The 16,016-nt window shown below is 32.8% G+C and overlaps 1 protein-coding gene across 1 annotated transcript in view; it reads right to left on the bottom strand.

Annotated features, from left to right (window-relative positions):
- The window catches only part of LOC106465863 (alanyl-tRNA editing protein Aarsd1-A-like), a 47,060-nt gene that overhangs the window by 20,676 nt on the left and 10,368 nt on the right, over positions 1-16,016 (bottom strand). The window contains exons 2-5 of the mRNA XM_013926106.2: positions 9,686-9,817; positions 7,033-7,192; positions 5,682-5,896; positions 4,019-4,138 (exon numbers count right to left, since the gene is read on the bottom strand). Of these exons, the coding sequence (XP_013781560.1) occupies positions 4,019-4,138; positions 5,682-5,896; positions 7,033-7,192; positions 9,686-9,817 (627 nt within the window). The remainder of the gene's footprint in view (positions 1-4,018; positions 4,139-5,681; positions 5,897-7,032; positions 7,193-9,685; positions 9,818-16,016) is intronic.

The following is a 16,016-nucleotide window of genomic DNA, read 5'->3' as shown; positions in this document are numbered from 1 at the left end:
CTACGTTTTTGTCTAATTTTTTTTAGTTTTTATTATATATATATATATATATATTTGAATAACTAAAAAATCATAAATTACTACATCAATATGATAGAATCAAACTATAATTTATCAAGCTTAATAACCAAGTTGTAGTTCACTCTAAAAAAATATTATATTTTGAGCAGACTAAAGATACAACCTACCTCATTGAAATCTTGATTTAAAAGAAAGAAATGATGCTAGGTACATTAGAAAGGCTTAGAAAACCACTAAGGGGACATTCTGAGCTTCCAATTGGTTATTCATGTCATATATAGAAGTAAGTGTTTATAAGGGAACGTTTCTAAAAATGGAAGGAAGTCAGTGGGGTGCCACTATGTTTCATTTATTATGTGTGCAATATCTTAGCAAATTGGAAAGATAAGAACTTTTTATTTTATATTCTAGCTTGTCAATATCAGTAATTTGGGTTTCTAATTTGTATGAACGTATAGACTTAGTATTTTGACGTCACAAACATCTAATTTGAACCAGTGCTGCATTCAACATACCACGTGACATACAAAAATCAATGTTTATCTGTTTTTTTTTCAATATTTGCTTTTAAATTAACAAATTGAGTAATATATAGTTTTAAAATTTGAATTATAATCTACAGTTTGATACCAAACTTATTGACATAAATTCATGAGATACTAGTACAATACAATTTTGAATGCGAGTCAATAAACGAGATGACATGGCCTTTCACCTATGACCCATATAGAAAAGGTTAAGTGACAAAATGTAACACATGGATATGCATTAAAATCCTATATGTGTAGTAGCAAGTACTTATTAATTTCATTAATGTAACATATTTATTAAAACACTTAATTAGTTTACTCAAATCCACTAAAGGGGAAAGAGGTCCATGCAAATACCCTGAAACAACAAGCACCTGAGAAGCATATTCAGGAGGGGGACAAAAAGGTTGTCCAAATCCAAAACTTTTTAATGACTGTAAATCTTAATACTTTGTTCTGATTGTTGCATGTAAATGGTCATCTTCCGAACAAACTAGAGCCATCACTTCATGAGATGAGAATCGTGTTTCCGACCGGTTGGAAAATGGTCGGTAATTCCCCTAGTGTAGCAACAGCAGTTGTAATCGTGACCACTGGAAACTGCGAGTGCATAACTCTCACAATTGAAAGAGAAGATAAAAAGAATAATTTGTAACACTCCACAAAAAGAGAACAAAAACTGAGAAACAATGTAACTGAAGTAGAAAAATTAAGTAAAAACATGTGGATAAGTGAATCAAACCGTGAGTGATAAAACGTCAGTCCAATAAGATTGCCAATTACACTCCTATTGGTAGAGGGAGTATCAAGGCTGGTGGTAGTGAGTGAAAATGTAAGCCGATAGAGGGCAGTATAAGATGAGAAAGCTTTTTGTGAGGGGAGTTAAGATGTTGTAACAGAATACTCTTTTTTCTTTCTAGAACAACTCCAAATTATAACAATAAACTACATTTGTTTATTCTAAATAGTTTTAAACTCATAACAGCAGATATTTGTTTCTACATAAATTCTATTATTTTATTGCCACATGAACTGTCTTACTAATAATCCTGCCACACAAGTTGTAAATCACATGACAAATGTGTAGCTCATGTTACCCTAGTGAATTATGTAACACACGATTCATCACTATCATACCTCAAGAAAAATTATTATTATTAATTTTGTTTAATTTACTTAAAAAGTTGCTAATTTTTACATTCTAGTTATTTTAGTAATAATAAATACACATGAAAACAAGAAATATAGTACTTAACTGAGTTTTATTTATATATTTTTGCGTCGACTGTCGATAACACGTAACACTACTATTTTTTTTATACTAATGGTAGTACTGCACTAAATAATGTTTTATTTAATTAAACAATGCACCCAATAATACAGAATAATAACATGTGTAAAGAACAGAAAATGTCCTATAACTTTTATCATTTTTTGGCTTTCTAACTGTATGATAAGAGCCATTAAATATTCAGCTAATTTTGTTGATGTGTTTCCTATGTGAATAATATTTGAACTGGAAGCAAAATAGGCAATTCTCTATGCAGAAAACAATGTAACATGATACATCATTTGATAGATTAAAACTTTGGCTTTCTATTGATTATAAATAATACTGTATTAAACATCAGAAAGAACTAGTGGCAAGTTTTGAAAGAGAGAATGTGACAGGTGGGCATGGCAAGAGGGGACTGATTTTCAAGTTTATGTCTCTGTAGCCAGATAAGTTTGAAGGCTATAAAAATCATGTTTTGCCTGAGAAATAAGAATATTATAATGAGTAATTTACATAAAATTCATAGTTCTTAGAGGGGTGTTAAATAGAAGAGGGAAGACCTAGAGAGCAAATGTCACAATTCTCATACTAGAAAAAATTGAAGACTGTTTTCAGTATTACCTTATAAAATTAAGAACGTAAACTTTAAACAATATTAAAATGTTGATGCCAAGCTTATTCATATACCATCATAATAAAGTAGTTTAATTAAATTTGGAATATTACTTAAACAAACCTCACGATATGCACAGAAAAGAATACCCATATGGAAAGAGTTAAATAGACTTACCTGATTGCTCTGAAGTTAATTTAAACCTATTTGAATATACCACAATATAGTTTAGGATTAGAAAATAACTTAATCCTAAGTTATTGTACCTCAATATGTTATATTATTAAATAAATGGTGGTTCAAAAATATCTTTAAAAAATCCCAAAAGAAGTTGAAAACAGGAAGATTAGTCTCATGTAAGAAGTTCACATTTTTTCAAACAGAAAATGTATTTCAAATAAGGGGTATTGCAAATAAAATCACACTTTTCCCCCCTGAAGTAATGACAAACTTGGTATGACCACGAATATCATCACTCATAAGAAAAAATAATTTCAACGTATTCTTGGGTGTTTAACTCTTCAAATTTAATTTTTTGCAAAAACTGTTGAATCATGGTGCTCACTAGAACTCAGGTTCGTGTTGCATGTGCTGCTTTCAGGATGGCTCAGAAACTAGTCGCAGAGATGCTCCAAGAATTCAAGTCAGTGCTTTTGTTCAATAATGCACAGAATAAATGTTGGAAACTTTGCCTGAATGTGAGAGATACAAACGTGAAACTTTGATTCATGTTCTCACTGATGTGCTCACAGAGACAGCCACAAAAAACAGACATGCTTGTTACATTGCTAAAATCTTTTACAAAGTGATTAAGACTCATGTCTGAGAACAATGGTGGCCCAATCAAGCGATATTGATACTTGGAATTACTTTTTGATTGAATTAAAATCTTTTTTACTTTGTTATGCTCTCGGGGAAAAAATGTGATTTATTTTGCAACACCCCTTAGATTCTGACCTTGGTGATTAATCAATTAGGAAGTTCCATTAATAACCCAGATCTAAATTAGGTAACAGAAGGAATAAAAAATAATTTTCGATTATTGGCAGCCATTTAATATATAGTCATTCAACATTCTTATTGGTATATCCCTGATTTGAAAACATACTTCAATCACACAGTAAAAATATCTATTCATTAAAACATTTCAGACAGCAATTTATATCTTCTGGAATACAAACAAATAGAGAAAAAGCCTTTGCTAATTTGTTATTAGTTTAGATACTGTGAAAATATATGTAATAAAACAAAATTATTTAGTGAACTTGAATGATACCTTGTTGATTACTTTACACAGAAAGTAGTTTTAAAATATTTCTTACAAGTCTGAAATTTCAAAATAGTTCAGGGTTGTGTGACTGTGGTATTTGAATTATTTACTGGCAGAGAAAAATGAATGGCTTATCCTGTTATAACCTACTAGTGGAAATGACATTATAGATACTCTTGTTATCTGTTCAAAACATTTTTAAAACATTACAAAAGGATATAGGAAAAAAAAATGCCCTGCAGCTTTCATTACTTACACACAAGTTTGTTTATAACTGTTTAAACCTTAGAATGTGATAAAAAACTCACCTGTAAATGACTTAAGTTAGAAACATGAGTGCCACAGCAAGTATTCAAATCCACTTCTTTTATTTCTACAACTCTGACAGGCTCCACGTGGTCCTCTGGTAGTTCTAATCTAGTTCGCACCTATGTATTTTGACACTAATATCTACATTTTAGACAGTTATCTTCCATGTTGTTTTTTAATGTAAAAATTATTTTCAAAACTTTTCATACTATGAAATGATGTGGTTTAAATCATGTTTCCATTTCTTTTCAATACTTGCCTTTTCTAATCATATCTGTAATATTTTTTTAAAATAAATATTTCAAAAATAATATAAAATCTCTTGGATGGAACTGAAGCTGAAAGTTCACACTGAAAAAAATATTTTCTTTCACTTTCAACTTTTGTAACAGAAGCCATACAATTATTATAACAAATTTGATGACATACTAACATAAGTGACACACATAGACATATTACACATACTAGACAAGCATTATTAAGTTTATGCGATCAGGAATTCCTGAATTAACAGAACTAACAATGATCTGAATATCCACCTATAATACATATACCTGAGCCAATCACAGTTTCAATTACAAATGTACTACATATTTTGGACTGATTACAACATTAAGTGCACACTAAACTCAGTCACAGTTTAGAAAAAATATGTAGCACTTGTAAATAGCTATTTCCTTACAACATTAATACAGTTATTTAGAATTTTTCCTTATGCATTCAGTTTCATAAAATTAAAGTCATGTTTTCTACAAATTAATCTAGTGAGAAGATAAAAAGCTATAAACTGAGTTCCTCACTTATAAAAAATTTAATGTATATATTAAATATATATATATATATTCTGTTATATCACCAATGAAGACTTTAAATAAAGAAATCAACAAATATTTTTTTCCAGTTTGCTGTCTATACATTTCATTTTATACTTTCAGTACATAGATTAACAACAACATTAGGATATACTTTTGTTACTATGCAACATGAAATAAAAGCCTTTGTTGGAATGTAGTGTTATCCAAATGCACTGGCTTCTCTATATATTAGAAGTTGTTTATATAACTGATATGAATACACCATGAGTTCCTTTCATGAATGATCTTACTTTTGATTGGCTCACAAAGGAATTAACTGAAGTTTGACTGCTATGACTGCACTTTTCTGCTTCTGTGTTGGTCAAACTTGATTTCACAATATTTATTTCAGTTAGCTATAAGATGTAAGGTTAGGGTACATTATGGGGTGGGGGTGGTAGTATTTGCCCCATTATTTTTGACGGGCTATATGCTAGTAAAAATATTAATTTTCAGAAAACTTCAATGATAACAAGTTGTATATTTTACATAGTAATGGAAATGAAATTTTTCAAATTAGGTATACACAAGCAGTACTTATAAAAATAATTTATCCATCAATCAACTGAGATTGAGGAGACTTGTTTTACTTTTGTGTTGAATTCAAAAGTTTAAAAGTGTTATAAATTACATATAAAAAGTATAATGTTAGTCTTCAAAAAGCAAATATGCATTTCAAATGTTCACAGTTAATTTATATTTTTCAATAATTATTTTTTAAATCATTACTGATACAATGTAAATCATTTCCTTGTCTTAAATCAAACTATACAAATTTACATCTAATAACTGCAATAGAATTGTTGACCTGTTGTAATTCAGGAGCTCCTTGAGGATACATGTGAACAGTTACAGGAACACAGTCTCTTATTTTTTGATTAAGAACAGTCTCCAATTCATTCAGTTGTTCATTTGTGACTACAGTTGTATCCAACTCAATATAACTAACAACTTCACCTAAGTTCCATGATGTTGTGTGAAATTTAAACAAGTCTTCAGCTACAGCTGTGATTAAATGTTGCCCTGTAAAATGTTAATAAAATATGACTAATTTAAAAAACTAAGAATTTCTTTTTTAAAAGAGTTCAACTAAAAACATAGATAAAAAAATAAAAATATACTTAAAAACAAAACAAATATCCAATACCAGGGCATAAATCATTGGGTGAGTCATTATGTAATGTGCCCTGGTTTTTTTAAGGTACTGGTAGAAGGCCCAACTTGCATTAAGAGTATATCACCTATGTGACCTATTCAGTTTACCCTCAATTTGAAGTTAGGGTGGAGAATGGGGGCTATACTAATAGTAAAATGTTGGGCTTAGTATCGTACTACCTTAACATCTTACTATTTAGGTCCAAACATCATACTGGGGATTGGAATGCTAACTTCAAGGACAGTGTTGCCATTTCCTCATTGATGCATAGTCTTCTAATTATTATCTTTCATACTATTTTTGTTGTTGTTTTTCTGAGCAACCAGCTTCCCACTTTTGGTTGCAGACAGCAAAAGGTGGTAAAGATGTGGGACATTGTAGGCTTGAGCAACCAAATGTGAGTGCACCAACTATCTAATTTACCCTCCCATGCATATAAATAAAGAGAAAAGGAACAGATGGTAGTTTGGGTCTTACTTCTTCCAGTACCTCAAAAAAAAAAACATTACATAATGACCCACCCTATAATTTATTCTCCAGTGTTGGATATTTGTTTTGTGGCTGCATTTTTATTTTTTAAGTATATATTTTTAATCTATTCAAATATATAGACTTATTTTTTTCCTTCTCTACAAAATGTAATTTAATTTAATCTATTTCTCTATCTATCTTTAAGTTTTTCAAATGGACTTATAATATGTTTGCTATTTTAATGTTCATATATTAAACACCTGCAGACAGAGTACAGAAGTATAATAATATTTCTAACAACTTTCTCTGGTGTTCAGTTTATATCAAGACAGTTCTCACAATAAGACTCAGAGCTCACTATTAAAACAGTTGTAGTAAAGTGTAAAACTTCTTTATTCATTTTATCATTGCACTTCTCCACCTTTTGAAGAATAATTTTAACGATGAATAAATCAAGTAACAATATGGATATAGCTTAAATATTTATTATATGTTTTTTCTCTGCAATAACTTTACAAGTAGCAATACATACCCGAATGTTGCTGCATATGATCAAATCTCCTTGTCCAATCAACTTCCACATCAACTTCAGCACCTTCTGGAAGGCTTCTTTCAGTAAAATGAACAACCTGGCCACCCTTTTTGATCACCCTCAGAACCGGGATATTAGCAATAACACCACGATCATCTGGCTAAGAAGAAAAAATTTCAAATCGTTAAAATCTTTTTTTCAAGATATAAATGCTATAATTTTACTCTCTCTCTTGATTATGGAAATACACAGGTGTTATGAATCCAAGAGCCATAAACAATGAATACGTGCAACTAAACGGTAAGTTTACGATCAGTACGAGAAGTGAATTACACTTTCACAATGCAATGATAATTTGTATTTGATTCAAATTTGATTTGTTTTTTTGCTGCTATAAATTTAGCAAAGTGTGATAGTGAAATATTATTTCAAATACCGTGTGTTATTCCCTACAATTCAGCCAAGTTGTTTGGTTGCTATCTGACCTTCTCAATTTACATATAGGCCAATACAGCCTTAATAATATTTCTATTGGTACTTTGAGTATGCCAAGCCAAGGGTGCTGTATTCCATAAGACTTTTTCCTTCCAGGTATTGTTTCAGCAAATTTGTTGAATGCCTTGAATCACTGAATTGCAGGAATCCAAATCCCTGCCAAATATGTCTTGTTAATGAGGGAATGACAAAATGAATAAAATTTTGCTTGTACTTGTCAGAAGTCAGGGTGATATCAATTTTAGGTAAATATTTAACAACAATGACTCAGATGCAACCCATACTTCTATAGGTCCCCAAGTATACTTCATTGTAGATATTATTAGTGTTTTTACCAGGCACCCACTCGTCACGACTGTTACTTGGTTCTAAATTTCCTATCTAGTTCTTAAAAAAAAAATTATGAAAATTTAAGACAAAGCAATGTAAACAGAGCTGGAGACAAACTATTATTTTTAAGAGAAAATAGTAAACAAAACAATCATGACACAGAGATAGAAGACGAAAGTGGAAGCAATCACAGTTGTAGAGACTCAGGTTAAATTCTAGTGGTAGTTTAACAGTGTACAAAAATCCTCAAGTACATTATAAATCAAGTTATTCAACCATTCATAATACTCTCAAAATTTGCTTATACCATACTGACATTTACCTCTTTCATTGACAATAATGAATATAGAAAAACAAAGAATCAATTAAGTAAGCAAGAAATTTTGAATAGTCCATTTAAAATTTTTCTTTGTTAAATGATTATTGACTGATTCACTACGTGCAGTCAGTACGTAGTTACCACTATTTTGTAGCATGGCATGATCAACATTCTAGGACACAAATGAGGCCTATCACTCATAGGAAACTTTCAAACCTGATGACTGTGTGATTTGTGATAGTGAATACTGTAAATTATTGTATCAACATAAATATGATTTTCCAAAAATTTCTACCATTCTGTATAACTAGTTTAACTTGTTTCAACTGTAGCTAGCTGCTTCTCATCATAATTCGAGGTAGTAGGATACGGCAATCATTGCCGTAGAGTCATTCTTTCACTTCACTGAATTTAAGTGAGAAACTCACACACTAATTTTAATGGGGAATTATCAAAGTTTTGTCAATAAAATATTTCAGGTAAGCTCTGTCCATCGATTGTGCTCACTTTTCCGATAGTGCAGGCACACTCAGCTCTCTTGTAATCTCTCAATGTGTGTTATAATGACAGGTGGCTGTAGATACCATAACATTCATACATAAATGGACATACGTACAAGCCAAGTGTCATCGTCATGTATAGATATTGCCTGCGAACCATTAAAGATTACTTTGTTTTGTTACCAGTCACCAATATCAATAAGTTAATAGTATCCAATTGAAGAAACAGTTGGAAACTTTATACTTTGATATTAGTTTCCCAACCAATAAATCGGTACTCATTACTAATTGGTGAAAATTAAAAAAAATGGAGAGATGGTTGTTTGAATTTGTTTCAGCACCTCATGCAGAATAGTGTGAATACATACAGTAGCCTACACTTTGCAGGCCCATGCTACAGTATACATGATGGCTGCAAAAAGTTTTGGGTTAACATCGTTTCCATCTTTCATTTATAACTGTATCATTTACTGTGTTCTTTTACTTTTCCATCCAAACATTCATAACTTTTTATTACCGGAAGATTTAGATATGCTTTTACTTGAAAAATAAAGATAACATTGCACATGAAGTAAACTTAAATTGTGTGACATCATGGTTCATAATGTCTTGTCTTCTGCATGTTAGAAACTGTCGTGTTGATAGTGGTCTGAAATTTTCGGGCACCCAGATACCTGCCCAAATTACCCATCCATGATTTTTGGTACCTGTTCAAGCACTAGATGTTATACAACAACCATGATACTGTTCTTTTCGTTGCCATCAAAGAAACTATCATAGATTATTACTAAACAACTTGAGTTTGGGTTCATTTGTAAAAAGTACCCTTATCCAGTTTCACTGATCTCATTGTTTGAGATCTGATGCCCATTTCACATATCCTCTTCAGAGTTTCTATACAGCTTCTACTAGAATACAAAACTGATTTGCTGACATGTGTATAACAAATACAAGCACAATATCCATGGTTCACAGAAATGATTATTCCAATTTTGCAGTTACTTCTTACCTGACCTCCACCTTCAGGGAAAAGCACAGTGTCCTCCAAAATGACATCATATCCTTCTTTGATCTCTTTCTTTTTTCCATTTACAGAAACGCTTATTGTCGATGGTTTAGATGAAAAAACATTTGTGGTTACCTATGCATAAAACATGGCACGTTGTTTAAATCTAAATAACATAATTTAAAATGTAACTGTTTAATTTTTTTTTTACTGATTGTTTAAACATTTTGTCAAGTTCAATAACTAGTTCATAAAAGTTTTTTCTTTGTTTATATCTTACAATCACAAGTTAATTTACACAAATACTTTAAAAATGATCCAATGATTAAATGTTATTCCTTTGAGAACAGAATTCTTAATTGAATGAAGCTAAAAATGTAAAAGCAAGAAAAACAATGAACACAGAAGGCCTGCTGACCTCTGAAGGCTCCCTCCCTCCCACCTACTGCATAAGACCAAGCAAGAAAATACAAAATGCAAAATTCAATATATTCTTTAATATATATATACACACACTTAACTGCACAAATCACATAACCATAGGATACAGAACTGGTTGATAAACTAAATTACAATGAATAGTGTTGCATAAAGCTATTAATTAATAATGTTTAAAATTAAATAGATTAATGTCACAAAAATAATCAACAAACTGAAATGAGCATTTCTGATTATTAGTTTTCAATTATTCCAACTATCTAAGTAATCAATATACTGCTATAATGATTTCTCATTATTATTTTTCAATTAATTAAAATTTGTTGAGCTTCAGGATCACATGATATAAGAGCTAGTACTGTTGGTGCAACTGTGGGCAATGGTATGCATGCATTCTGCTTGTACACACACACACGAATGGTGAGGATGTGACTCAGTAGTCACTGGTTACACAACTAGCAACAGAGATGTGTGTTGTACCACTGTTAAGTCTAATCTGTTTACATGAAAAAAACTCCTGTATAATTACTACTAGCTCTGGTTAGAAAACTAAAGGGAAAACTAAAGCCTGATTATGTGTACATAGGCTATGATTGCAATACAGTCTTCATAATGTGCAATGACAAATAAACATGTAGTATTGAATCAGCATTCTGCAGATTCAAAAAATAATAATTTCTGGCTCACTTTGTAGTAGATCATTTTATACATAAAAGTGACTCATTTTATACCCACATTAACTTTATTCTCCTCTACCTCTAACAGTAAAGTGGCATGTGCTATAAAGTTTATTGTCCAGTGAAGATGTACCTAAAGTACCCTAATGTTTGATTGCCTAGATGTAGTTATGTTCGTATAAAATCATAAACTTGATTCCCAGAACTAAGTGTGCATGATTGCCGGTGCCATTTGGTAAAATTAAGCAGAACTAATACTTTTTAACTAAAACTCTAATCACCCAGGATTAATATTCGTGCTGTCAATTTACACTCAAACAAAACATACCTTCACTGCATGAAGAATCGGCATACTTCCTAGGTATATAGATAAAAATCTAGCAAAACAGGACGGCATAGTTTCTAAAGTTCTTACCACTCAGCTAGATCACAAAAGTGATTCTTTCAAAATATTGCACAATATTTCACAGGAGGAAATTCACTTGATAGCTCAGAAAGCTATCTTCTTCAATTGTGTAAACTCTCTTACATTCTTGATTGTGCAGCTATCATCTGATATCTGGTGGCAATCTCCTTCAGAGAAACTCTACTTATGCATTTGGAAAACAAGGGTAGCTAAGCCCTTTTGTTCACATTAATCTTAAAATCAACTAACACTCCTAACTATTGTTTGTCACTGAATGTTGCTCCTATATCAACTGGGATGTCAATTCAAAGGCTTGGCTAAGTGTCAGAGCTGTCTTTCACTTTTAATTCCAGCAATTCCTCAATTGATTTGTCAGAGACAGACAGAAAAGCTCTCTCTCCTCAGATAAGTCAGTACGACTCCAGACAAAACAAACATATCATTTTCAAACAGTCTCCAGGTGTCACCTTTATTTTACTTAAACACTTATGTATAGTTTTAAATATACATATATTTATCCATTTCTAAAGTAAAACATCCCAAACAACTTTTCACATACACTCTCACCATCTGCTACTCTGTACCGGAAATGAGATGCTTACAACAGTACATAGAGAAATAGACTAAACATTGCCTGGAAACCAGATGACCTTCATGACATACTAAATTCCCTTTATATATATCACTCATTCAAATGAAAAAGGTCCACCTTTTGAAAGCGCTCGGGTTATAGGGTTTTTATTTATTTCTATCAAGACTTCTTGAACCTACATGTTTTTCTAACATCATGAATGTTTCACCACATGAACCCATTTCAGTTAAGTATACTCTTTTATTTCCTAACATAAGCATTTTAGATGATACAATGCTTAAGTACCTACACGAACACTTAACCTTTATTAATGGACACCCAATCTTGTCAAAATCCATCACTGGAGCTAAAATATACGATGTCATAGCTATGACCAATTCTCTTCCTGAATCTATCTGATTTCTGATAATCCAATAAGACTGCTGAAGACTGTTTCTCAGAACTTGAAAACACAATAGCACATATCTTCAGCCTCAGACCACATATTAAACTGGGTATCTCTAGTGTAATATATAGACTTGTGAACACACACTTTCACTGACTGCAACACACAAAACAGCACAATAATTAAACAACTCAACAACAAAATTCAACATCTTAATGAATTAACCAAACACCTATGCAGACTTAACCCTCAGCTTGCCTTCAACAACCACACAAACCTAATACCACTCACTAATTTTCTTGCACTAGAGGGACTTCACCTCAACTTTTCTGGTATTTTTACCCTGGCCTCAAACTTCAAGAATGCATCTCTTGAAGCATTCTCCCACTCTTGTCTTCCTCTTCGAAGTTACCTCAGTCATTTCTTATTTCTACTTCTAATAGTTCTTCTACCCTTCCCAGTCCAAATTCTACATTTCTCCATATCTCAGAAGCTACCAATGACTCTCACAAGAATACCTCTATCACTCAACTTACCCAACTAAACACCCATTCACTCTCTCACAGTGATCGTTCAAGTTCTGCTAAAGGGTTAAACACAAATCACACTTCCCTCAAAACATCACATTCCACAAATAGCAATATTCGTTCTTGTTTACCCACAAACCCTTCCACTCCCTTATCTACAAAACCACACCAAATCACTACCAGTGTAAACGCTACATGTTCCATACTACAATCTTCACCAGTCGCTCAGTCACTTGTAGAATTACCTTCATTAGAACACAGTAGTCTTTCGTCTGTTAGTGTAAACTCTCAGAACAACCAGCAATGTACTCCACACTCTGAAGAAGATAGTTACTCTCCTCTTCCTTCCCTCAAACTTAACCATCCTCTATCTCACGATTACAACTACGTCCTCACACCAATATCTGTCAACGTGAACCAAGTGGTGAATCAATCAACTACAGCAGAAAACAACTATTTCAAAAACTCACTAAGAAATGCACAAAACGTTGTCAACATACCATAACATTATGCAGTCTACCAGAAACTACCAAAATCCTTTTATCTCACAATGAACAGCCTAAAAAAACGTTTAAAAATGCTTCATCCTCTAATAAGCATAAGCCTTCTCAAACTAACAAATCTGTTGAAAATAATACTGACCTCATAAACGTACAGATAACGATGAACACTTCCGACATATCTCAAACATTGTTAATCTTTCAGACACAACTCTCTCTGAAGCAGAACTCAGTCTTCTTAGTAAAGGTTTTAACTTCTGCCCAAACAACAGCTATGTTAATGAGCCCGAACTTCTTTCTGACCTTCATGAATTCTCTAGAAAACTAAGACTTCTTGAATTTTTTCACAACAAAAACCCACCCTACTGAAAATCAACATCACCAAACTTTAAAGAAAAGTCTTTATGGACACCTCCACCAAACAGAGAACTACATTTAGAGAGTTATATTAAAGCAGTAGAAAATGACATAATACAGACCTTAAAATCTTTCAAGCAATGTCCTAATAATATTAACCAAAATGAAAGAAGCGCTTTAAAAAATTTTAAATCGAACATCAACATTATAATAAAGCCAGAAGACAAGGGTGGAGCAATTGTTATTCTTAACAAAGATGACTATATCACAGAAGCTAACCAGTAACTAGAGGACACTAATTTCTAAAAAATATCTCACATGATCCAACACCTCACTTTATTAAGACCATAACTGATAAGCTTAAAGAACTCCTCCAAAACAGTAAAATTAACAAAGAGACCTCTCAGTATTTGATATCCAGAGAAGCTTTTCCTGGTAGATTTTCCATATAGGAAAATTATAACTTCCGATTAGCTAGAATACCATATTGATAAAGAGGAGGGACTGGTGTGAGGGAAAAACAGATGTACCTCCCGAAAGAGTTCAAAGGGTACACCTATAGGTGAGAGCATCAGATGCACCACTTCTGATCCAGGTATACTCATTGCCAAGTTTGAAATTGGAAGAAATTGGTGGAAAAAGAAGAGAGCACATCCAAGTGGGAGTAAATATAGCAGGGAGTGATCCTTCAGTGAGGAGATATGATCTCCATCCCACAGGAAGAAGGTGGGTAAACGAGGATGAGTCCCATGGTGTAGAGTGGCTAGGGCATGACAGACCATATTCAGCAAGTCAACTATATCCAAAACCTCCTCGCTAGGTACCGACATCCTCGCGAGGGTAGGGTGAGGGTTATATCATCTTGACCTCAAACCCCAAAATCGTGGACGAGAATAATAAATCGATTCCAGGGTATGATTAGCACTGAGCTAGGGAGCCAGGAATGGCACATCCAGCATCTTAGTGAAGTGCATCACATACAATCAATCCCACGACCATGAAACTAGTCCAGAACATCCAAAGGGCAATCACATCTACTTTACAAGAGAGAATGAGGGAGAGCCCCAGGACAGTGACAAAGACATCCCACGTATTCTTATTGTGACCCACAACAAAAAAGGGGTAATCAAGGGAGGAAGACAGACAACCTCAGACATGTGTGAAGACATATGTTGATTAGTTCACTCTAAATCCAAAACCAGCTCATGGGGTACCAACATCCGCACAAGGGTAGGATGAGGGCTCCCAATTGAAATGGTCAACTGCATTTTGACATCTCACTCCATGGTATATTAAACTCAATTTATATTAATTTATTCAATCGAGGCATGACAATGATGGGCAGCTATCCCTTTCTGCTTTACCCATGCTATCCAGGGGTTGTATTGTCTGGAAAGGGCATATTTATGAAGCAAATATCACGAGGTTATTCACCTACAAGCGATCTTGTGAAACACCCCATCTCAAAGGTGAACGTGTGAAGCCATGGAAAGAGCACACAATTCAATATGGCATACAGTCCAGATTTAGTTAAAGAATACCTGGTCAGGCATCACTCGCCATAGAGTGAGATCCATAGGAAGAGAAACGAAGCAAGGAACCCTGAAAGGAATGAAAAGTATAAATATACTTAACCAATTAAAGTCACATGGAAGTGCGAAAAACAACTGCAGGTGGGGGACAAGAACCCAGCAAAGAAGAAACCGTGATAGAATAAGAGGAGAAGAAGATCTGAGGTGTAGTCCACTTGCCCCACTGAAGAATGTCCTTTAAGCCTATCACCCCGAGTACCCGTTACTGTGCATGACACAAGGTTTTAGTGTTTTACATTCAAAATTTTATTAAACTACTTTTTGTTTATGTTATGCCAATTAAAAATGCATAAAATCATAGCTAATAATCCGTATTTTAATAGTATACAAGTTTTAAGTTCTTAATTCTATAAGGAAATTTTTTTTTCAAATCCTGAATTTCCATTAGTGTAACCCACATGACACATTTTATTCATCATCCATCGAAAATGTATGAAACTAAACGTAAATTACTCTCTGTAAAATCGTTATTGCTCAAACAAACCATAATTTTTATAGCCTTCAATTTTGTTTGGTTACAGAGCTATCTAATAGAAAATCAGACCCCTCCTGCCACACCCATCTGTCATGTCCTCTTTTTCAAAATCCATTGACAGTTCTCTCTTAAGTTTCATTATATATTACCTATAACCAATAGAAAGTCAAGGTTTTCATCTATCAAATGATGTATTTTATAACATTATGTTCTGAACAAAATATTGTTAATTTCACTCAGAGTACAAGATTCATTCCTGTGGGAATGTTGATGACTAGCTTGGATGAATTTTGTAATGGCCCTTGTCACATATTTAGAAATCCATGAAAATTTTGAGAGGTAGGTGAATTTGTCTACTTTGGCATGTTATTAGTCTATATTCTTT

The sequence above is a fragment of the Limulus polyphemus genome, unplaced genomic scaffold (genome assembly GCF_000517525.1).
Source record: "Limulus polyphemus unplaced genomic scaffold, Limulus_polyphemus-2.1.2 Scaffold2080, whole genome shotgun sequence".
Taxonomy (NCBI): Eukaryota; Metazoa; Arthropoda; class Merostomata; order Xiphosura; family Limulidae; genus Limulus; species Limulus polyphemus.
This window is presented reverse-complemented; position numbering and strand designations above follow the sequence as displayed.